The sequence below is a fragment of the Cimex lectularius genome, unplaced genomic scaffold, assembly GCF_000648675.2.
Source record: "Cimex lectularius strain Harlan isolate CLEC.00 unplaced genomic scaffold, Clec_2.1 scaffold5, whole genome shotgun sequence".
Lineage (NCBI taxonomy): Eukaryota > Metazoa > Arthropoda > Insecta > Hemiptera > Cimicidae > Cimex > Cimex lectularius.
This window is the reverse complement of record NW_019392993.1, coordinates 3,293,747-3,316,775: the sequence shown is the minus strand read 5'-3', so window position 1 is coordinate 3,316,775 and position 23,029 is coordinate 3,293,747. Positions and strand designations below refer to the sequence as shown.

The window sequence follows — 23,029 nt, the reverse complement described above, 5'->3', positions numbered from 1 at the left end:
TTCCTGGGCCCAGAAAAGGTGGATGGAAAAAATTCGTACAACACGGCTACCCAACCTGACTTGGAATTGTACCAGGACGTATAATCCGGATTACCCACAATGGGCAAACAGAGAGGTGTTGGAAACTGTAGATGAAAATTCATCACAAATAGATGATGATGGGGAAGATTATGACCCCCGATGTGAGATTGGTTCAGATGATGGCAGCAGTTCATATCCTAATTGAGTCTTGTCATTTCATAACTGTGTTTTGAACCGTTACAACACAACAAACAACAAAACAATAAAGTTTTAAAAAAGGGTTTAAAAATATTCTTGACACTTTGAAATAATAGGTTTAAAACATAAATATATGAAGTAATTATAGTTAGAAAATCAGTTAAATCATCCCCAAACTGATCTGAAAATTTTTACCAGTGGGTTAGTCTGTGATACACATTTTGGCATGATGCCATCTTCAGACAGACACACTATTACTTTACCAAAATGATAGGTAACGACAAATTTACAGGTTTATCACAGATAAATTTCATAATTTGAATTAATCAATCATTATTTATAATTTCTTTTATCAACTAAATCAAAACTAAATATTATTTAACAAAAATAATTTCAATCCATGCCATGTGTCACACTAATATTAAAAATGTATTAATAAAACTTCAATATACACAGATTTAAAAAAAAATGTGTTTTATTTCTAAAATATTTTCTAAAATATAACAGAGATGCAAGTACCATGTTGACGTTTGCTAAATGCAGTAATAATATTTTTTTAATATTTTTTACCACACAAACCTAATTAAGAAAATTTACAGTTTTGCGTGATTTTTTTGTTTTGTTGTAAAATAACTTATTGTAAGTTTTGTTGTTCTGTTTCAAGGTTTGGTGACAAGTTTTTCAATTCTTCTTTCTCTTCTACTTTTTGCTCTTCTTTCTCTTCTTTTGGAGATGTTCCATTTTCTGTTTGCAGTTTTACATTGCGTTTTGGGTTTCGCTTAATGTAATTGCAGTCAACTCTCTTACATGTTGTCCGATCGAGTATTTCTTTCTTCACTTTTTCATAAAGCTCTTTTTCAGCTTCTCCCTGAATCTTTCGCCTCTGTAAAATCTTTTTACTTTGCTTTACAGTCACCGGTTTTTCCATGACTGTTTCAACGACTGGTGGTGTCAACATCTCCCAGGCCTTCTTTTCTTCAGGCCTCTTTATGAACGATGAGTGTACTCGTGGTAAACCCAAACCGCTTGGTTCACAAACTGGTGTGGGATAAAATATACACTTAGGGTCTCCTCTGCAATGCCTCAGTTCACAATCTGATTGCAAACCATTTCGTTTGAGACATGCACAACCTTTAATAAGATCACTGCCCCTCAATTCTATAATTCCTGGAGGCCGAGGATAAGGGATCTAAAACATATTTTTTAAAGTTAACAATTTTTTTAAATTAATCAAGGCGTAATTACAGAAATGTTTAATACAATTTTTTAAATGTTTTTTAGGCTAGAGTACAGAATTATAGTAAAATTTTGTCAAGTCTGAAAATTTTTGCTGGTTGTGTCAGTATAAACTTAAAAAACTATTTATATAAACTTAAAGGAAACAACAAAGAATACAGCACACAGATCAACCCCTGGTGATGGTGAAATGTCAAATGTTTCAGACAGAAATAGAGGCAGATCAGGATGATTTATGATAATGAAGCTACGGGTGTAAACTTCATCGCATTGTTCTAAAATTTAAAAACAAATGTATAATTACTATTTTATAGAACAATTCAATTTCATTGTAATTCTGTACTTAACAGTAAACAGGGTTTATACAAACCATTGGGTGCAAATCAGGATGGTATTTGACATACTCTGGAGCAAGACTTCCAGGTATGAGTTCAACTTTATCCACACCAAATTGGACCTGGTTTTTATCGCTGGCTTTCTCTTTTGAAGGTGCATGCTTTTCCTCTTGACTCTCTCTTACTTCCTCTTCAGACTTTTCAACAATTTGCTTGTCAACACTCTCTCTACTGCTTTCATCTGAGTCATCATCGCTCTTACATGTACCCCTTTTTAAAGCAAAATTAATAAACAAAATTATTAACAAAATTAAAAAACAAAATAATTCAACTTCTGGCAGTTGAATTATTTAATGCCAGAATGAAGTCATTTCCCACTAAACCTAACAGAAAAAATATCTGAAAATGTTACCTATCATCAATATTTTCAAGAGTTTCAATTATATTTTTAAGTGAGCCAATCAGAGCAGAATTGAATTCCTCAGGCATTTTATTTTATTTTATTTTTATTTTGTAATTTTTTTGTTGTTACATAAAATTTTCCATGTGACATATGAATAAATATGCTTGTTTGTAAGAATGTTTTATCCATATTACTTTTGACTAAAATGTATTTTTTTATGGAAACTTTTTTCACATGTATGAAAATAGCAATGAAATGAATCATTTTTAATGTATCAGAACAGTATCACTTAAATTGTTGAGCAAAAACAAATAAGTGATAATGATGTTGCAAAATGAGTAATTTATGTAGAGAAGTGACGAAATGCAGTCAAATCGTTTGGATTTTTTTTAAATCACTGTAATAATTTTTATTACTTTCTGAATTTTCATTGCAATATGTATTACAACCTGAAGGGCTCTTGTAATTGAGTCACATATGAAATTTTAATAGCTTATCTTATCTTTTATTTTGAGTAAATAATTGAAATTGTATAGGTGTCATTTAAGATTGTAAGATTGGAAAAGTTTCATTTGAAATTGTAAAAGAAAATGAGAAAGTATGGGACAGTTTTATTGTTTATTATAGCCTTCTCTATCTTTGTAATTTTATTAGTAGGCATCCACCCACAAAACAAAGGGTAATAAAATCCACAAATATTATAATTTATACTGTAGTGTTTAAAATGTAATTAATAGATTGTGTTATTTAGATTTATGTGTTAAATTATTTTACTGTAGTTGATTAACTGATAAAGTAACATACTTTATTTTTTGTTTGGAGGGGAAAGTAGTGACAAATAAGTTTCTGTGCTATAAGTTTATTATTATTATTATGCTGTAATTTTATCTGCAAACATAAAACAAAATTAAGAACAACTTTAAAAATATCAAAATTATTTTGACTTTTAACATAAATCCTGCATAAAGTATGTAAAACAAGTTTTCTGGAGGAAATTAATAAATACGAGCTGTAATTTTTGTACGAAATACTCCCACATCTAATAATAAATAATACACAATTGTTACTTTTTAAATAAATAAAATGGTAAAGTATAAATTATTGTGGTACCACTACCAGTTGATGCTACATATAAACATTAAGCTGAATTCGTTAATTTAACTAACTTCAACAAATTGTAAATAGGTTCTTTATATTTGGGCCACACACGTTTACACAACACTTAACTTAAATAATAGAAAAACATAAATAACCAGTTGGTTATTATTTTTTTTTTTTAATTTATGGTTAGGTTATTTATGTTTTTTACTTTACACAACTATGAAGTAAAAACCTTAAACTCACCTACAAATCTTGTTTTATTTTTTCATTGGTGCAATCAATTTTTTAAAAATTATTTTAGATTGATTAATACTGAAAATATATTTTTCTTTCTATAAAAATACTGTAGTGCTTAATGCATCAATGAGGATTGAAACATATTTTCATTGCTGCATAATAAAAAGTAAAAACTCATTCTTAACCAGGATTTTCTGTTTTCAACTTGTAATGTTAAGAAACATTTTTTAATGTTTATTCTCTTTTTTTGGGGGGGAGGGTTCGCATAGCAGAGGGCATATCAACTCCTAGGATATGCTGGTGTTTTTGACCCGCTTCACAAACTCTCCCCTTCTCTGTCTTGTATTTTATAAACAAAAAGTATGGAAAATGATTTACTAATTTATATCATTATTTTTAGGGAGGAGCTAATTGGAGATAAATCCTTGGTTAAACTACTGACAAAAAATACGATTGTTAATATAACGGAAGAAAGACAAAATATTTTTTTTCTCAAAGCACATAAATGTGCAAGCAGTACATTGCAAAACATTTTAATGAGGTATGGTTTCTCTCGGAATTTAGATTTCGTATTGCCAGCAGTAGGAAATTATATAGGTAATCCTGAATTTTTCAATGGTAAATTAATACCTCAACCTTTGAGATCACATTCAGGGAAATACAACATTTTTACTCACCATACAAGGTACAATTTTTCTGCTACCAAAGATGTCATGTATCCAGATTGTGCTTTTGTTACTATATTGAGAAATCCACCTGATTTGTTTGAATCATTGTATTCGTTCTATCATTTAGAAAAACTGACAAAAAGCACATTTAAACAGTTTATAAATGATCCGAAGAAGCACAAAAACTTAAAACAGCAACGATTTCTAAATAAGATAGGATTGAATCAGATGTCTTGGGACCTTGGGAACAATGAATTGGAAAATCTATCTAAAGCTAAAATCAAGAAGTTTATCAGGAAAATTGAAAGAGAATTCGACTTAGTATTGATATCAGAATATATTGAAGCCTCTTTAGTACTTCTTTGTGATCTGATGAAATGGCCGTTGAAGCATGTTGCTTTTTTAAAGCTCAATTCAAGACCAGTAAACATGAAGAATACTCTCAACGATCACGAAAGGGATGTAATTTCGAATCTGAATGCCATCGATACAGAATTGTACGACTTTTTCCTTGATAAGTTCAGACAAAAAATCCATGCATACGGTGTTGAAAGAATGGCGAAAGATGTGAAACAATTGTTGAAGTTGAACTCGCAACTGTGGAAAGACTGTGTAGAAAGTCCGAACAACAAAGGCTATGCCAGAACCTTAAATTATGACATAAGAAATAATCTCGACTGGACTTGTTTCTACTCGACTAGAAATGAGCTAACTTTTACTGACGAAATCCGTGATGACCAAGTGAGAAGATTTACAGCAATTAAAAAACTTGAAACTTTTATAGAAGGAGGCGTAGAATAAATTTTCAAATATTTTCCTATTTGAAAGTATGTCTATGAATCTCTGGTTTCATCGGTTAAGTTAAAGTAACTGTAATATATATTTTCATGTATTGTTGTTTGTATTTAAATTTATATAAACTTATTTACTTTAATAACAAAAATATGATTTGTAATACAATAATTTAATACAATGATAAAATGATATGGAAGTTTTGATGTAATTAAATTTGTTTGTAGCCAATTGTTGAATTTTAGGGATTAACAATTCAGATATTCACAAATCGTACAATAACTGTATTTAAATATTTACAAAGACATTCTTATTCTCTAGCAAAAATAAAAATACCAGATTAATCTATTGTTATTGACAATTATTTATCCTCAGTTTCCATAACAGTCCCGCTATAAGCCAAATCCCAATAATGTTCAACACTGTGCTTCCTCAGTTGTTCCCTAGCGAGTTTTTCCGTGGCACAAATTTTGAATTTCATCTCACCGAAATTTCGTTGCTGTTTCATACCCTAAAACACCAAAAGCAGTCATATTTTTCTTATATTGATTAGATTATTTTGATTTAAAATTATTACCTCCCATACAAGAACACATTTGTTTGGCGACTCATTACCATCAGCATCTTTGACAATGTCTTCTTCCCATTTAATTCTGTTGAGCATAAGCCTAAAATTGGAACAAATTCAATTAATTTTACAGATTTACAAATAAAAATGATTAATGTTACCTTTGGTAGGTAGCAGTTTGTTTTGGTCCTCCTTCAACGATGACAATATTGCAATCTTTATACATAATCACTGCCCCGGTCATAAGGAGTTGTTTGCAGTTAACTTCAACTTTGAATTTCTTAGACATATTCGTCAAATCCTTAACCCTTAAAGACAGATACAAAAATGAATAAAATGATAAAATGACACAACTATTTTAGTTATTACCTATAGACAGAAACATGCACTCCATATGTGGTGTCCTCCATAAGTTTCCTTCTTCGTTTGTCTCTTCTCTGCGAGGCAGTCAATTTACGAGCGGCATTCGCATCCTCATGCGCTTTGATTCGCTTTGCCATCTGAGCTTTAACATGAGCTTCCATTTTTGTCGGATCCTGAACTGCTTCAGTTCCCAAAGCTCTCATCAAATTAGATATCCGCAGCTGTAAATGCCATTTATCGATTCACATTATCATGATAATTGTTTTTACATTAAAGCTGTAGGTTATAAAAAATGTTCTTGAATAAAACTTGCTTTGGGTTCTGGCGGTGGTTCCAGTCCTAATCTGATCTTCTCTTGCTCTTCTTTCCATGCCTCCCTCCTATTTTGCCTTCGTAATTTCTTCCGCTCTTTTTTTGTAAGGAATACTGGCATGTAAACGGCTTTCATAATTAGAGCTGAAATTTTAATTCATGAGGTTAAGAAACTGTATTTTTATTTATAAAATTGTATTGTGAAAACTATGTGAGTTGGGTAAAATGAAAATACTATAAATAACTTACTTGGTGCTTTCATCTGAATGGGGTGCTCGATAAGATGGGTTATTGTTTCTTCTTTAATACGAGGTTCCTCGTTGTCATCACCATAACTGAAATTTAAGTTAATTTGATTACAGTTAAGTAAAAGTAAAAAAGTAAAAAGTAAGTAAACCTTAAGCTTATTATTAATGGGAAAAAGCATACTTTGTAAGGATGACTGAGTCCCACCACTCAATACGAGGGATCTTCTCAGGTCCGAAATGTACCTTGGGGGCAATTTGTGCTAATTTTGTTGCAGATGTAATGCCCGTTTTCTTGGCAATTTGTGAAATCTCACCTTGAAGCTTTTGCAGCTGAGCCTGTTAAAAAATGAGAAAAATGTTTGTAAAAATAAAAAACACATACAAGGCAAATAAGGTTACCTTCATTCTCATTCTATCGGCCATCTGTTGAAATTTGCCAGGTTCATGAAATCGCAACGCCTTTTTGTTTCTGACCATTGGTTTGTTTGTCAGCCTTGGATCAAAATATTTTGCCTCGCCTGTGTCTTCGACGGGCTTTTCCTGAAGCTGGGCTTTGAACTCCTCTCGTTTTTTGGCTCTAATATTGGCCTGTAAAGTGATAATTCCATTTAGAATATATTGTATTTATAAATGAAAAACGAAACGCACCTTCAGTGTAGGTACAACATGAGTGAGCTGAACCTCCCTTCCTGTGCTATCTATTGTTCTTCCCTCGCTGTCTAAAATTAATGGTGTTGGCTTGTCATTTTGCATTTGGGTCAAGTCGAAACCAAGAACACCACTGTTCAGCTTATTTTTTATTTGAGCCTAAAAACAAATTAAAAGTTATATTTTTATATTCTAGAAGAGAGGAAAATTTTTTTTGACCAAATGTTTTAAAATTCAGTTATATTTAAATTACCTGAAGCAATGCAATTTTTCTTGATTTCTCGTCTCTTTGCATTGCTGGACCTGTCTGAACCAAAGCTGAAGGAATTGTTGGCGTTTTTGGAACTGAAGTACCTTTAATAGCACTCAAAGCCCTCTTTCTTTCTTCAATCAATTTCTGGGCGTTTACCATCATACTTTTAATCTGAAATCATTCATCACCGTTTGATACAGAAAAAATATAAATTAAAAAAAAAATATTCACATCATTGTTAGAAAGAAGATCTTTTTTATCATCTCCTTTGGATTTCTTTGCGTCAACGCCATCACTTTCATCATAGTGGCGCTTCCGAGATTCTTTCTTCTGTGTTTCTTTGACAAAGTCGCCGAGAGAGAGAACCTTATCCGCAAGGCGTTCTGCTTTGTTATTATCCAATAGGGAGCCCAATTTCTCTGGAAAAGGAAAATCAAAATGTCTCATATTCACAACATAAAAAAAATTAAAAAATATCTTTTAAAGTATAAATAAAAACAAGATCAGTGGCAGTTTCCAAGTGCAAGAGGTTGGAGAGTAATAAAAACAATTTTCTGATTAAGAAGCAATGTATTTTCTTCACCCCAAAGTATATTTCATGTAGAGCCCTAAGTTTTTCTATTTATTTAATATTTCAATTCTCTTCCTTTTGAAGAACCAGCTATGTAATGAATGCATTCAACTCCTTCTTCTAAAATGCGACTGAACTTAGTTTAAATTTAAATAAGCCATTACATCAGGTAAAACGTTAGATGCATAAAATAGGATTGAAAGAAAACCAACATCAAAAAAATGTTTGTATGAACTTCAATGGTGATTAATTCAACCCCCTTTCTGTAAATATTGGGAGTATGGAATATTTTTGGGCCAGCTCAGTAAAAATTTTGGGGTTAAATATTTCCTTCTTGACATTTTATAAATAAACTCATACCAAAATTAAACAGGGTTGTTTTTTCAATGCGGATACTGGTGAATTCTACAACCCGACATTCATAAAACTGTGTATCCAAGTAATTTTGAATCACTGCTCTCCTATGGTCTAGTTTTTTTGGGTAATAGTACTACTGCTATTAAGGTCTTTAAACCCAGAAAATTTTTTTTTTTGCATTTTGAGTGTTGCAGTCAACTTTTTGTAATTAACAAAATATTGACACTAACCTATCTATACATTTATAGAAATACCATTTTCATTTTAAAAAATCAATTTTTTTTTTTCAATTTGATAATTATAATAGTCGCTCCAAGAATAATTTTTTATCAGGTCATAATAATGGTAGATGGTCTAATAAATGTGTTTCCCATATGGGAATTTACATTTTCAATGCTCTCCCTGCTAGTATTAAAACAATTCATGGTTTGCAGGGGCATCTGTGGCTGCAACGATTTAGACATTGACACGGCGCTCATCACTGTAAGGTAAAGGTCCCGGGTTCGAACCCAGCGGCCTGCATTTGAACCCGACACACTTACAAATGAGAGCTTTTATTCAAAAAACCGGCACCCTGAGGGTTGATATGACCTTTGCTGTTGCGAACCCTCATTTAAAAAAAAATTAATGAATGGTTTGCCCAGTTTTAAAAGGGCCTTGAAGATACATTTACATTGTCCGTGGTCGCATCAGTTTAGGCGTTGACATGTTGCCCACCTCTGTAAGTTAAAGGGCCCGGGTTTGGATGGCCCTGCACTCAAACCCAACATACTAATTTTTTTCTTTTTCCAAAGCACCGGCACCCTGAGGGTTCATATAATAGTTGAAATGTCCTGATATTACGAAAAAAAAAAAAAAAAAAAAAAAAAAAAACGATACATTTACAGGGAAAATTGTATTACGGTCTAAATTATTTTTTTTGTTCTTCAAGGCCATGATGCTGTATTGTGATAACTATGTAATTTTTTTTACAACTAATTGTAATAATTTATTTGAAACTCGACATGTCTACATACAATGTATAATATGACAAAAAATCATTCTAATCTATTCTAAAGAGTCGAAAAATGTGATTGCCATATAATGGAAAGAAAATCAAAATGTCATTGCATACAGATATGGAATACACAGTCTATGATGCTGTTGGGATTTTTTAAAATTAATTTTCAAATCTTTCTTAATATTCAAACAATATTTTTTATTACAATTAAGGTTTTTTATTTGAGATAAAAAAGTAATGGCACGAGCGGGTTTCGAACCCACAATCTTCGGCTTGGTACGCCGCTGCTCTACCACGTGAGCTATCATGATCTCCCGTTCGTGCCATTGACTTTTTTATCTCAACTAAAAACCTTAATTAATTGTAATATATTAATTGGTCAAGCGGACCACGAAATTAGTGAATTTAATATTTTTTATATTCAGGAATTAAGAAATAAGCTGATTGATTGTAGTACAACCATCGTTGACGGCATGACATTTATTTTGTTATATTTCCTAATTTAAACTAATTCTTATCACAAAGCAAGATAAATGTTCCAGCATAAAACAAATATCGCTTTTCATACCAACTAATGAACACAAAATTTTTGTACAAATTTATACCTGTTGTTTTTTTCTTGTCGTAGCCAGAAGAGAGGCAAGTTAAGGCCGTTGCGGCCAACACCGGTTCGCTGAAACCTAGGAACTTCTCGACCAGCCGGTCCACCTTTGCTTTAAGATCAGTTCCTTCTCTTTTCGCCATGGTATTTGTCTTGAGACCTGCTGAAAAAAAATAAACGTAATCTAAACGTTTCTAATTAAAAAAAAATAAAATAAACAAATAAATACATAAAATCTTTCATTTTATTGGCATATATATATTTTTTAAATAATTCAAGCAATTAAAAAAACTATTAAGCGTATTATAATCGATGATGAGACTCACCTCTGTTTAAATCATAAATGTACTAATTAAAACATTTGGGGTGCAACCACCGTTATGAACACATGGATTTCTTGTTAACCGCACAGATCAAAAGCGACCGAACTTATTAGCAATATCATAAAAATAGTGTTTAAGATAGTTTACAAACTTCTTAGCAGAAAAGGCTGGAGGTGGAGATTAAGCAGGTTCTGCAATGATCTTTTACTTTGAACACTTGGAGCAGTTGGAGCGCCGGGGGCTAAACATTGCAGAACTTCAATGGTTAACCGGTGGAAACTTATGAAATACATAATAACGTAGACAATACTTCTGGTTAACAACTCATTTATATATTTATATAAATAATCCATCTAAACAGAATAACTATTCATTATACAAAAAATAATGTATGTGATGAATTGTTTAAAACAATACCTAACAAAATAGAAATAAAACCAATTGGGTGGAAAAAAAACACGCAGTACCTTCATTGGGCTTTCGAACACTGAAAAAGTTAACATATATGAACATCTATCGAAAACATTGAAACCATAAGTTTCTACTATTATTAAATTGTAATTTAAATATTTCGAATTCTCTTCTGAATGTTCTTCAAAAGCTCGTCGAAGGAACTCAATATTTTTTCTAACTGGCTTCATCTTTGATAGTGTTTTAATCTAAAATTATAATATTGAAATATAGTATTAATTAAAGCTATATTGTATAACACTGAGACCTACAAGGTGATGAACCTTTAAGTTGGTTGTTACAGGTCATTTAGGTCTGTCTATCATCGCAATTTTCCCTTTAAATCTATATTTATAACAATAATGATAAAATTGAAAGGCTTAAAATCCATGATATTGATAAATAAAACCCACTTTTTGCTAAAGCCCTACAGAAACAGCCTCCCGCATAAATAGAGACGATTAAAGCTTCACGAGGAATTATAGGAAAAGTTTTACAGATGCCTTGCCTTGACCCCAAAATTTAGATTGGATAAGAAATTTCAAATTCAAATACACAATATTTACACAATAAATACATAACTGGGAGGGGATCCAGCTAAGATATAAAGGGATCCCAGTTATTGCGGATGTATGGTTTATAGATGACTCTAAGACCGAACGCGGGTCTGAAGCTGGTATTTGGAAATAAACCAAGGACTACAATTCATATAAGCCTTGCCATCATCACTGTATTTCAGGCGAAAACTGTGGCCACTAAACACTGCCAGGGATCAAAGTCTAGGTATCACCAACAAAAGAATCGCCATCTACTCGGATCTCTCGGTTCTAACTTACAGAGCCGTTTGGGACAGCACCAAAACCCGTGAGCCATTAGGGAAAATTAAAAAATTACGCTCTCAACGACAAGGTCGACACATCGACCAAGGAAAGTTCGATGAGGTCTATTGGCCTCGAACCCTCTTGCAGCATACCAAATTGCTAAAAACGTACTTCAAGGAAAAGTCCTCGGCACAATGTGATTGTATTTCAGGACAGAGGCATGTGAAGTACATTAAAAGTTCATCAAAGTACCATCGCACAAACGGCATAACTCTAAACCGTCAGGACTAGAATAGTTGGACTGCTGACAGGTCTCAGTCTGACAGTCTGCAGACTCCGAAGGCATATGTATAGGCAGATATGGATAGACTCGGATCGCCTGTGCTGATATTGCCAGGATAAAGAACAGCGGAACATGTCTTCTGTTTGTGCGAAAGCCTGGGCAGGCTGAGATCCTACTAAAAAGTCAAGGCCTGAATATCACATGGCAGCCCTTAAAAGCTTTGGCATCTGATAAAAAGCCTTAACCTTAACAAAGAGCTCTAAACAATAATAGAGTTTGCACAATAGAATTCGGTCGTGGTGGTCTTAAAGAAGCCATTGTGAGATTTCTCCATGTTAATGAACCTGAAGTTTGGTCGATAGCCAAAATTTTGATTTATTCTGCTCAGTTTGGTCTGTCAGACGCGTTTCGGCATTTAATTATTTTCAGTACTGGGTCTAAGTTACACCGTAGAATAGCTTACCAAAAAGGTCCGTAACGATCAAACTATGGTTCTGTTCTGCCTTAATCTTCAAGATTATAAAATGGAAAGTGAACAATACTTACGGAATTTTCCCACTTTCTTGTATGTGTAGTATGTGTCACTTAGCTAATTTAGCGATGTGCCTTTCCAAAATGACATTAGTCAGTACCGTTTTTGGACTGTTCACGCTAATAGAACGTGTTCTCGTGTTAATTTTTATATTCATTGTTTTGAAACGATAGTCCAAGAGTGAATGGTCAGGATTATGATTTTCTTCAATTCTTACCTTTTGACAAGTAGGACGTGTTGACAGAAGGAATCTCTTCTAGTCTAGACCATTTTTACACTGTAATTCAAGGGTCATTGGCCACTTTGGTCTTCCTGCTAGAAACAGTTTTTTGAAGTTTCAATCATTTTAAACTTGGAATTTTAGTATAGTGTTATATTTTATATTTCTCGATCTATTTGTTTACTTTCTGCATACTCGGCTAGTCTAGTTCCTTCGACCACCTTAAATTAGAATTCCAGTTAACCTCAGATTATTATTCTTTCTTGAGCACTCCTAGGACTGTGATGCTAAAGGTACAAGAACGCCGTAATATTGCAGATTTCCTGAAGTGACTAAAGAGCCTTTTGCACTGCCCCTATTATTTTGAATTATTGTGCTTCTATTTTGCAACCACTAGCTCACTATAACTTCAGGCTTTCCCTTATTAAGCCTTCACAGTTATAGTAGTAGTACTGCGGTTTCGTCCACTTCTTGGCACAACGTACATAAGTTAAATTTTCTTCAATTTATCATTTGGGTGAGACTTTCTTGACGAAGTCTTTCGTCTATCCTGGGGTTGAAACTCCAGGTAGGAGCGAGCCTTTAATTTAATATTTTTTGTTATTTGAAATTTTTCAGAAGGGTTCGAGGTCTATCAGAGTTGAAGGACGCTACCAAAAGTATATATAAATATAGAAGCAATAGAAATGATAAATGATGGAGTGAGTGTGGTGTTCAATCCTTTTTAAAAAGATAATTCCTACTCACAGTAAGTTGTTTTGCAACGATCCGCATTTCGAGCCTTTTAGCTCATCATCAGGTTGAAGGACTTCTACAACCACGTCTCTCGACATGAATTGCCAGTGTCGTCCTTCAACCTGATGATGAGCTAAAAGGCTCGAAATCCGGACGTTGCAAAACAACTTCCTGTGAGTAGGAACTATCTTTTTAAAAAGGATAGAAGCAATATTATTGGCAAAAATGGATTTTCCTAGGTCTTTAAAATTTTAAATGAAATCGGTGGAAAGAGTGATTTTTAAATAATAAAAGCCTTTTTAATAAAAGAAATTATTTGACATTTCCAAAATTACTTGGTCTATGTAACATTTACAGAATTGAATGATATTGATTGAATAAATAATTATATTTTTCAGAACCTGCATTTTTGTATGCCCATTGTAGCTTTGTATTTGTTAATTTAGATTATCCTGTAGTTTCAATTTCTTTTAAAAACTAACATCTATTATGTTTCTAGATCAACATAATAGATGGTTGCTCAGTCGATTTTAAAAAGTAGAGTATTATGTACGTATTTATTGAATTAACTTTAATATAATTTTAGGATAGTATATTATTTAATACAATTTTGGAAATTGTATGTTTTTACAAGAGATTAAATACAACAGAACAAAAAATCGAGATGGTTTTGGTTTAAGATCATACATTCTTATGGTATTGATTGAACGGGATGAGAAAGGTGGATATCACGCAACTCGGGTGGACTGCCAGTCTGTAGGGCAGTGGGTAATATTGATTTTATAAATCCAGCGAGTGTGGATGTGAAATTAAGGACGTTCCAGGGTTTCGGGGCTCGGTTTAAGGAAGGATGTCAACCGGGTTGGATGGGTACGGCGAGAGTATACCGATGTCACAGCGGGGGATGGCGAGGCCGAAGGTCGATCCTGACGCGCTCGGCGAGGTCGACCCTGAGGCCTACCCTCAACCAAAGGAAGCAACGCACAAAATTAGAGGAAAATCGGATATACTGGAAATGCTTTGCGGTGCCTCCGTCGACCAAGAGCTTTTGACTGTCAAAACCTTCTATTTCTTCTTTTATTCTGCGTTCGGATCGCTCTTCCCACTCATGGGCATATACTTTAAGCAGATGGGGATGAACCCGGGCCAGTGTGGATTCCTCATAGGGTCTAGGCCCTTCATTGAATTCCTATCAGCGCCCTTCTGGGGCAGTCTGGCTGACAGGTATTAAAAGAACGAACATCTACATTTTTCGCTTTTAAACTATTCCCCAAAGCTTTATTTCAATACTACGTTAGGAATAAACTGTCTATATCTATCACAATAAAAAAAAAAAAAAAATCAATAACAAAAAACCTTATAACACAAAATTATAAAACCTATGAAAATAATTGTTTAAAATCATAGGGGCTTGTTTCAATTTAAAATTTAATTTACACCCTTGTCAAAAAGACCAAAACAGCATTACTTAAATCAAACACTGGCTGTTTCTGTAAAGATTTCCTTCTTTAATATCTTTCAAAGATAAGATTGGTCTGTATTTTAAAATTCATAGGTAAATAATTAAAGACCAAAGAAGTCCAATTTCGAATAGTGCAAAAAGTCAAAAGAGGGCGTAACTGAGTTAATTATTCGTACTCCCGCCTTTTTAATTCTTGTGCGTACCCTCCCTCCATTTTTCTTCAAAATCGTCCAGTAAAAGCCTTTAATTAATTTGTTTTTAATTGTGCCAATATTTACAACAATATGCTTTTATTTGACCTAATTCAATAAATAATTGTTACATTACAATATGAACATTATAAATGAAGTTGTTTCATCTCCATTGTTTATTTATTATTTATTAAGCCCATTTCATTACAGTGGTTAATACAGATTAATTAAAAAATACATTAAATAGAACTAAATAATAATTGAGGAACAAACAGGATGACATATCTGGTACTATTTTTAAGGGAGAAATCAATTTTATTTGTTGGAATCACTTGGCAAAATGTAGTATGAATTATGGTTTAAAAAAATTTAATTTGGTTAATAATAATAATAATCTTATTTTACATAATGGTTTGGAAAGTTTTTAACCACCCTCTTGAAACTTTTCAGGTATCAACAAGGGAAAAAATTACTTCTGCTTTCGTTGCTTAGCTGGATCCTTTTCACTCTTCCACTTGGTTTTATTCAGCCTCCTGCGAAATCATGCGTCATTTACAATACGACTCATGTCTACCTAGGAACACCACAAGTCCATGACTTAGCTAAAAGAGAAGCCCCAAATTTTAATTTTGAAAATAATTTGGAGTCTGAACATCTTATCAGAAGGAAAAGATCGACAAGGATAAGACTGCAACCAGGAATGTCACCATTGGATTTAAAAGATTTTCATATAATTAATTATGATGAAAAAGAACAGAGTGGTTGGGTCAAACCGTTGTTTAGCTCGATTGTTTACAGGACACAGGTACAAAAAAAGAAAAAATTCAATTACAAATGTAGTAAATTTATGACAATTTTTTTTTGTTTCCCTAGGACATAGAAAAAGCCTTCTTCCTTCTTCTTCTGCTTGTCATAATAGGAGAATTTTTTAGTGCTCCTGCAATAACTCTAGCAGATTCAGCTGTAATTACTCTATTAGGTGAAGATGCTGATCATTATGGGCATCAACGGATGTTCGGCTCGTTAGGATGGGGGCTGGCTATGTTTTTTGTCGGTATTGCATTGGACCATTCTACAGCTTTCCCAGACCACCCTTGTACCCCTGATACCAAAGAGAAGAATTACACTATATGTTTTGCAACGTTTTCTGTATTGATGGGTGCTGCGTTGATCACAGCTACTCAGATCACCTTTAAATATGATCCTCCAGGAGAAACTTGTGAAGTAACAGAGAAAATGCCTCCACCTGAACTTACAAGAGAAGAATTCCTGCAGCAGCAGTTGGCTCAACAGCTCAATTTGCCAGCACTTGCAGACACATCAGGCATGCAAGTTAAACCACCACCAAATGTTGGAAAGGTACATAAAAAAAAAAATTGTTTTAAATAATTAAATATAATTAAATGTAAAATTTAAAGAAATAATTTTAACTTTTGTGTCAATGATTTTGGCACAAACTATTTGGAAAATAATACAACTAATTTAGTTTAAAATTTAAAGTCAGTTTTATATAATTTTGACTTTTATGATTATTTAAACATAATTTATTTATTGCCCTCGATCAAACATATATTTCTTTTTCAGTCACAAATGTTTGCTCAAACAATGAGAGAAATTCCAGAATGGGTCACTGTTCTCAAGCACTTTGCGAATCTCAAATGCGGCTCGTTTCTCTTTGTTGCATGGTTCATGGGATTTGGAATTGGACTCATTTTCACATTTCTTTTCTGGCACTTGCAAGATTTCGGTGGGACGCCGACTCTTTTTGGTGTAGCTTCTGTCATCAATCACATTTCAGAAATATTCGCATATTTCTTCAGTTTTAAACTTATTTCGCAAATGGGGCATGTGAAGGTTTTATGCCTTGGACTAGTTGGTAATGTTTTGCGTTTCCTTTATATTTCCTATTTGAAGAACCCTTGGTGGGTCCTCCCATTTGAGTTTATACAAGGTAGGTGAGAATATTATATATAAATATGTAAGACCCGGCTGAGAAAAAAACGTGTTTTAGGCATTACTCATGCTGCGGTTTGGGCTGCATGTTGTTCCTATATTGCACACAATACTCCTCAGCATCTTAGAAGTTCAGCTCAAGGTGTCCTTCAAGGTCTGCATCATGGCCTGGGAAGAGGTTGTGGTGCAGTTTTTGGAGGATTGTTGGTAACCTATTTTGGTTTGTAAATTCTTAATTGTTTAATAAAACAATTATTTATATCATTTAAATGTGTTGTTAATGTAATCTGTAATTTTAGGATCAACAGCAACATTTCGAGGTTATGGTGTAGTCTGCCTGTTGGTTCTTGGAGCTTTTATATTTATCAACTTCTACAGGAAAGATGAAGGTTTTGTCTCTGAAATCCCAGTAACTGAGGATCCCCGTCAGGTGGTGTATTTTCATATTTTTTAACATACTCTGAGATTAAATTTAAACTTTTTTATTTATTTATATATGTATTTCATATTTGTTCAGGTGGCAGAGGAAACAGCGCATTTGGCACCACACGGTGTACCAAGCAATCCGATGCCTCGAGCGTTATCCAGTACTAGGCTACACGAGCTGGCAGGGAATGAGAATCAAGGGTATGGTGCCACATATAATACAACTGGTGGCAATCTAGATATTCCAGGACAGTATGCTCCACCTCAACCACAGCCACCAAGTGGTAATCTTTGTCTTTGATACTGAAGATATTTTCTAAATAATAAAAGGATTAGGATTTTATTTATTTATATTTTTAAAGCAGGTATTACAAATCCTTTCATGCAAGACAATAGTATAGGAAGTGGTGGAGGTGGTAACTACAATTATCAAAACCACTATGTTCCTCAGCAGGAATCAACTATGATGCACCAATATCAAGTAAGAAATTTAATATTTCACTCTTATTTAAGCATATAAAATTATTGAGTTTTATTACACTAAAGTATATGGTACTGAAGTCTAAATTAAGTAGCTCATTTAACAATCTTGTTTAAGCTAATTTAAATTAAGGTTGTGAGGATGGGACTTTCGGTCAGGTTTTTTGATAGTATATATCTGTATATATATCTGTCCCGAATGCAGAAAAAGGCTGCTTGATATGTCCCCCTTACCAGCAATTCTTCTCTATATAGAGAGCGCATAGGAATACCACCCAATATGAGAATTGTGCTTGAGGATGACAGCAAGTATCCGGGTCCACTATTCTGATCCTTGGGAGACAGTTCTTTTATCATATATAGTATTGATAGTTTTGTGTCCCTTGTTTGTTAAGACTGAATGTATTTATTAGCATGAATGTGTTGTGTGAGAGAGCTAATGGCGGAATATTGACTAACTCATCAACCCTCAATTCGATTAGTTAATAGTTATATAATGTGTGTATAGGGTGATGGAGGAATACTGAGTACTCCACTACCCATTAACTGAGTGAATGGGATGTAAATAAATAAGAATGTATTTAAAAGTGAGTGAGAGGGTGTTGATGGGTTTGCATTTGGAGATGAAATGACCTAGCTGTTGATAGCTACAGGAACCCTGGGGTAGTTGATTCTCGAGGCCTACCAGTAATTTATTGTAAATTACACAAACCTGGAATTGCTAGGGGACAGTGAGAATAAGTTCAACACTGAACACATGTGTATGTATGAATCAGTAATCAGTAATTTAAAAAGGTCACTTATTATTATTCATTATTATTAACATTATTTAAATGTTAACAAGCAATATAATATACTTAAATCATATGTAATTATTTACTTCTTTTGTTCTTTTTTCAGCACTAAGTTGATGGATTAATGGAGTTTTATTTGAATTTTGTCCAATCTCTTTATGCCAACAACAAGTTCATAACACAGTCAGTCCTTAAACAACGAAAAAATATATAAATAAGTTGTATCTTTTGAAGAATAGCACGATATTTTGAACCACTTAATGCTTTCAATTTAGCCACAAGCAAAGGACATACTGAAGAAGTGCAACTATTGTACTAACAGAATCATTAAAAGTACAGAATCTTCAATTAAAAGTGTTAGTTTATTTTATGCAAAGCACCTTTTATCAATTAAGTAACATTATGTTGTAAATAATAATACCTATATGCTATTATTAATATATGTAATTGCCTAAATCTGCTGTATTATGGCAATGTAAATTAACAATAACTCGAGATTTCGTTTAATTGCAAAGGTATATATTTAGAATGTATGTGAAACACTAAACGACTTGCCTTTGTAAAAAATAATAATAATAAAATTTAATGCTTATTAGCCAACTGTGTTTTTTTGAACGGTATTTTCATGTTGACACATGTAAAGAAAAAATTGTACTTGAAACAATATTCATAAAAGCGTCGTTTAAAGCAATTTAAAGAAATATTGTGTAAATATGTTTTTAAATTAAATTTTAGGAAAAATTGTGATTTAAGTAGATACCAATAAGTTGAATAGTTTAATTTTGTAAACAACATATTTAGTGCCATTACCTTTTGTTGTGGTTTTGGAAGACTTGTGAAAGAAAGAAAATAATTTCAAAACCTTTGGAAACATTTTAAATCCTTCCAGTTTTTATAAATAATTTGCTAAATATTTGCTAAAAGGATTGAACTAATATTTAAATACTTATTTCTGGATAGCACATAATGATTAAAGTTTTACAAAAATAGAAAACATTTTTAGATAATTGTGTAATGCCTCAAAAGTTCAATTAATATGTTTTTAATTTCAATTTTTGTTCTCTAGATTATATTAGCAAGCGACACTAAAATACAAATTCAACCTTACAAAAATACACTCTTACATAAGAATTTGAAGTTTTGAGTTAGGCCAATTTTATTGCATATTCTAAATCAAGTTTCTTCATGATTTGATTTTAAGAGATGTAACTGTTGATACTAATGAGAAAAGGGTAAGGATGTTTTAATAATATAATGCAAACTGCTTTGCATTTGATGATGTAAGCTCTGATTCTGCCAGTGATGATCGTGTGAGTTCAATACACATTCCTATTCAAACACTAAATTGTCTTTGATAACAAAACATTAGAGTAATTGCAATTATGATACCAATTTTCAAAATTATAATTATATTTTCAATGAAAATACTATATTTGTATTTATGTGCCTTTTTTGTATTGACGATCATGAGAATTTAAAAAAAAAAAAAAATAATACCACAGAAATATTCTAAACAGATCGATGATATGAAAGAATTGCGTAGTCAAAAAAAGTTATATTGTTTTTGAGAAAATATAAATTGAATACATAATGACACACTCACATACATATACATAGCATCAACACAACACATACACACATACACAAAACAAGATTGTGATTATGGTACATATCAGTATTAATGCTTGTTACATTTAGTTATAGTTTATGTGATCGATAGTTTGTGTGATTGATTCAATTTAAGCATTTTCAATTATGCTTCTTGTTGTTTATTTGTTGTTTATGTTTGGATAATACAGTACTGATCAATGTGTATTAGAATTGTTTCCAAAAAATTTGATGTCAAAATACCAGTGCTAAAAAAATTAGAAAAACAAAATCCTAACATAATCTCTTAATTGATGTTTACAATAAACAGTAAGATGCAATAAATTTTAATGAGACAAATCATAGGTTCTAGATTTATTTAAGTTGTAAACAACTTATCGATAGAAATCAAGAGATTAAAAAGGCCTAAAAATTTGTAAAAATAAAAGTATGAATTTAAAAATGAATAAAAAAGAAGGGAAAAGAATTTGGTTTTAAAATTGATTTAAATTATTATGTACTGTTTCAATCTGTATGTCTTATATTTAAAATTTTTCATTGATATAAAGAATCAGTAGTTTTATTTAAAGAATAAAGACTTCCATATATTGTATTTATTTTATAAATTAATATTGGATATTTTCAGAAAAACCAATTATAGACATCATGTAAATTTATAAGTTCATTGAAATGTAAGCATTTATGATGTACATTGTAATGAATGTTGTTAATTATAGTATATTATAAATGTTAATAAACATGTGATGATGATAGTGTCATCACTTACACCAATATTACAGTTTTTTCAGAACACTTCCTGCTAATAAACTTTTCTATTCAAGCTCCCTTCAATGCCAGCCATTGTAAAACAGTTTTCATTTTCATTCCTAGCAACGAAAAGGCGGACAAAGTGACTAAGGTTGGGATGGCTCAACCTCCGGACTTAACCACCATGATCCGGCCCTTTGATGCTAAAAATATGCCATATTGTCAAAGAAATTCTTACGTATCAATAGTACTGTTGATACGTGGTCCTGGGAGGATCTGACTTGTAAAGGATCATTGTAACCTAATTAAAGATAGGCCATGTGAAGTTAACACACGGATACTCGCTTTTGGGTCAAACTTCAACTTTGTGTCTGACATGTAGAGTAAGATTATTCAGAAATTGTGAGATGCAGTCTGGTGTGATGCAGGTTTCAGAAAAACATTTTCTTTATCGTGCCAACATTTCAATCTTTATTGAGATTCTTCAGAGCCTGGGATTTACAAACATTGTTTAAATTTAACAAAAACATGTAGGATGTGGAAAAAAGTGAATTTATACAATGCAAAAAAATATTTTTTTATATTCAATCAAAGTATTTTATATTCTACTCACTCAGTGTTTGTTTTCTGCCACAATTACTCAGAAAACAAACACTTTGCATCCTACATGTTTTTGTTAAATTTAAACAATGTTTGTAAATCCAAGGCCCTGAAGATGATCTCAATAAAGTTCGAAACGTTAGCACGATAAAGAAAATGTTTTTCTGAAACCTACATCACACCAGACCGCATCTAACGATTTCTGAATAATCATCGACTAACGGTCATTAATCACCACACAGGTAGAGTAAGGTTGCCAAAACCAACTTAATTGAAGGGTTCCATATAGAGAGCGTATAGGAATGCCACCTGATATAAAAGTTGTACTTGAGCATGGCAGCAAATATATGGGGCCTCTGTTCCGATTTTTGGAGGAAACAGGGTTGTTTTATTGTATATAGTACTTCATAGATATAGTTATTAGTTCCTATTTTTTGTAATAATTCAGAGACATTAAAAAAATAAAGAAATTCAGTTGTCAAAGTTTCAGCTTCACTGTTTTATTTCATGTTATTAAAATTCACAAACAACTTTTACAAAAATAATACAGTTATACTTTTTGGTTGTCAGTATTTCAACTAAAATGTGGTTTATTTTTGTCTTCGGTGCACACATTTGAACACTAATCGTCTTCGGTAGAATCTGTAAATAATAAATTATTGAGGAAAATGTAAACATATAAAATCAAATTGGCAAAAAATTGCTGAATTTTATGTTTCATTTGTTATTATTTATTGCAATCAATGAACTGTTTACAATGTGCCCAAAACAATGCCAAAATACAAAATAATTCTCCCGACAGGCCATTGATATTGTTTCATTTTTATACTCAGAGTTGGCCTACAGTTCATTTTAATTGATAAAATAATCAATTATTTGCTCAGTAATTTATTTTTTCTTGTGTGAAACAGTGAAAATTTCATGCCCTAGTAGAATAAAGTATTGAAATACTTTTGTTAATTTTTTTAAAATTAATAAAATCGGAACTAAAATCACTGTAGTTACTATAATTTTTTTATTACCTTGATTTAACAGTATTAAAGCACAAGGGATCGACAAGATAAATATCAAGCCTACTAAATCTGTATGGAAGCATTCCGATATGGTTGGCAAAGGCTCCCTTTCTCTGCTTTGGTCTCCGAATGGTTCTTCATCCATTCTCCTTCTGAAAGTGTACACACATGTACACAAACAACACACAAACGTGAACAGCAAATAAATTCCATTAACCGAGATTATTTCATCATCTAATGTAGTTGTGTCCATTTCTTGGCCTTGAATTTATGTAAAAGTGAATAAAAAATGTTTATTTTCTTTGTTAAATATTTATTAAAAAATGAAACCATGGTTTTTTCTTTATGAAAAGTGTAAATGTTAGATATATTTCCACCCCTAATGTTTCCTCTATTAAGTAATAGTTCTATATAGTTATTTATTTATATATACTTATATATCAAAGATCCTTTTACAAGGAGTACAAATCATGAGGTTA

The 23,029-nt window shown here is 32.2% G+C and overlaps 4 protein-coding genes and 1 long non-coding RNA gene across 9 annotated transcripts; 2 read left to right on the top strand and 3 right to left on the bottom strand.

The window, feature by feature from the left end:
* Window positions 1-676: 676 nt before the first annotated feature.
* LOC106666128 lies at window positions 677-2,383 on the bottom strand. The gene is made up of 3 exons (XM_014393055.2): window positions 2,203-2,383; window positions 1,826-2,060; window positions 677-1,408 (listed from the first exon to the last, which is right to left on the bottom strand). The coding sequence occupies exons 1-3, from the start codon at window positions 2,277-2,279 to the stop codon at window positions 854-856; spliced, it is 867 nt and encodes a 288-aa protein (XP_014248541.1). The 5' UTR covers window positions 2,280-2,383; the 3' UTR covers window positions 677-853.
* Window positions 2,384-2,755: 372 nt separating this feature from the next.
* On the top strand, window positions 2,756-5,211 carry LOC106666127 (galactosylceramide sulfotransferase-like). Its single transcript, XM_014393054.2, has 2 exons — window positions 2,756-2,872; window positions 3,932-5,211. Exons 1-2 carry the CDS (start codon window positions 2,784-2,786, stop codon window positions 4,998-5,000), a joined length of 1,158 nt encoding a protein of 385 aa, XP_014248540.1. The 5' UTR covers window positions 2,756-2,783; the 3' UTR covers window positions 5,001-5,211.
* Window positions 5,212-5,254: 43 nt separating this feature from the next.
* Window positions 5,255-10,432, bottom strand: LOC106666126 (U4/U6 small nuclear ribonucleoprotein Prp3). 2 transcript variants are annotated; one of them, XM_014393053.2, is made up of 13 exons: window positions 10,239-10,432; window positions 9,917-10,075; window positions 7,615-7,802; window positions 7,384-7,554; window positions 7,131-7,289; window positions 6,882-7,070; window positions 6,664-6,818; window positions 6,484-6,569; window positions 6,236-6,378; window positions 5,929-6,143; window positions 5,721-5,867; window positions 5,569-5,659; window positions 5,255-5,502 (listed from the first exon to the last, which is right to left on the bottom strand). In XM_014393053.2, the coding sequence occupies exons 2-13, from the start codon at window positions 10,053-10,055 to the stop codon at window positions 5,353-5,355; spliced, it is 1,833 nt and encodes a 610-aa protein (XP_014248539.1). In that variant the 5' UTR covers window positions 10,056-10,075; window positions 10,239-10,432; the 3' UTR covers window positions 5,255-5,352. The 2 variants fall into 2 exon arrangements, with proteins under 2 accessions (XP_014248539.1, XP_024085450.1); XM_024229682.1 differs by having other exon boundaries at window positions 9,917-10,072.
* A 3,539-nt stretch (window positions 10,433-13,971) lies between these two features.
* Window positions 13,972-20,662, top strand: LOC106666246 (major facilitator superfamily domain-containing protein 6). Of its 4 annotated transcripts, none has more exons than XM_014393308.1 (10): window positions 13,972-14,044; window positions 14,101-14,500; window positions 15,380-15,734; window positions 15,803-16,288; window positions 16,514-16,880; window positions 16,941-17,102; window positions 17,182-17,312; window positions 17,400-17,592; window positions 17,671-17,789; window positions 18,689-20,662. In XM_014393308.1, exons 2-10 carry the CDS (start codon window positions 14,127-14,129, stop codon window positions 18,692-18,694), a joined length of 2,193 nt encoding a protein of 730 aa, XP_014248794.1. In that variant the 5' UTR covers window positions 13,972-14,044; window positions 14,101-14,126; the 3' UTR covers window positions 18,695-20,662. The 4 variants fall into 4 exon arrangements, with proteins under 4 accessions (XP_014248794.1, XP_014248795.1, XP_014248796.1 ...); XM_014393309.2 differs by having other exon boundaries at window positions 13,987-14,044; window positions 14,091-14,500; XM_014393310.2 differs by having other exon boundaries at window positions 13,999-14,500; window positions 17,674-17,789.
* A 1,345-nt stretch (window positions 20,663-22,007) lies between these two features.
* LOC106666085 lies at window positions 22,008-22,847 on the bottom strand. The gene is made up of 2 exons (XR_001340382.1): window positions 22,560-22,847; window positions 22,008-22,179 (listed from the first exon to the last, which is right to left on the bottom strand). It is a non-coding gene; the product is annotated as an uncharacterized LOC106666085 (long non-coding RNA).
* Window positions 22,848-23,029: the final 182 nt, after the last annotated feature.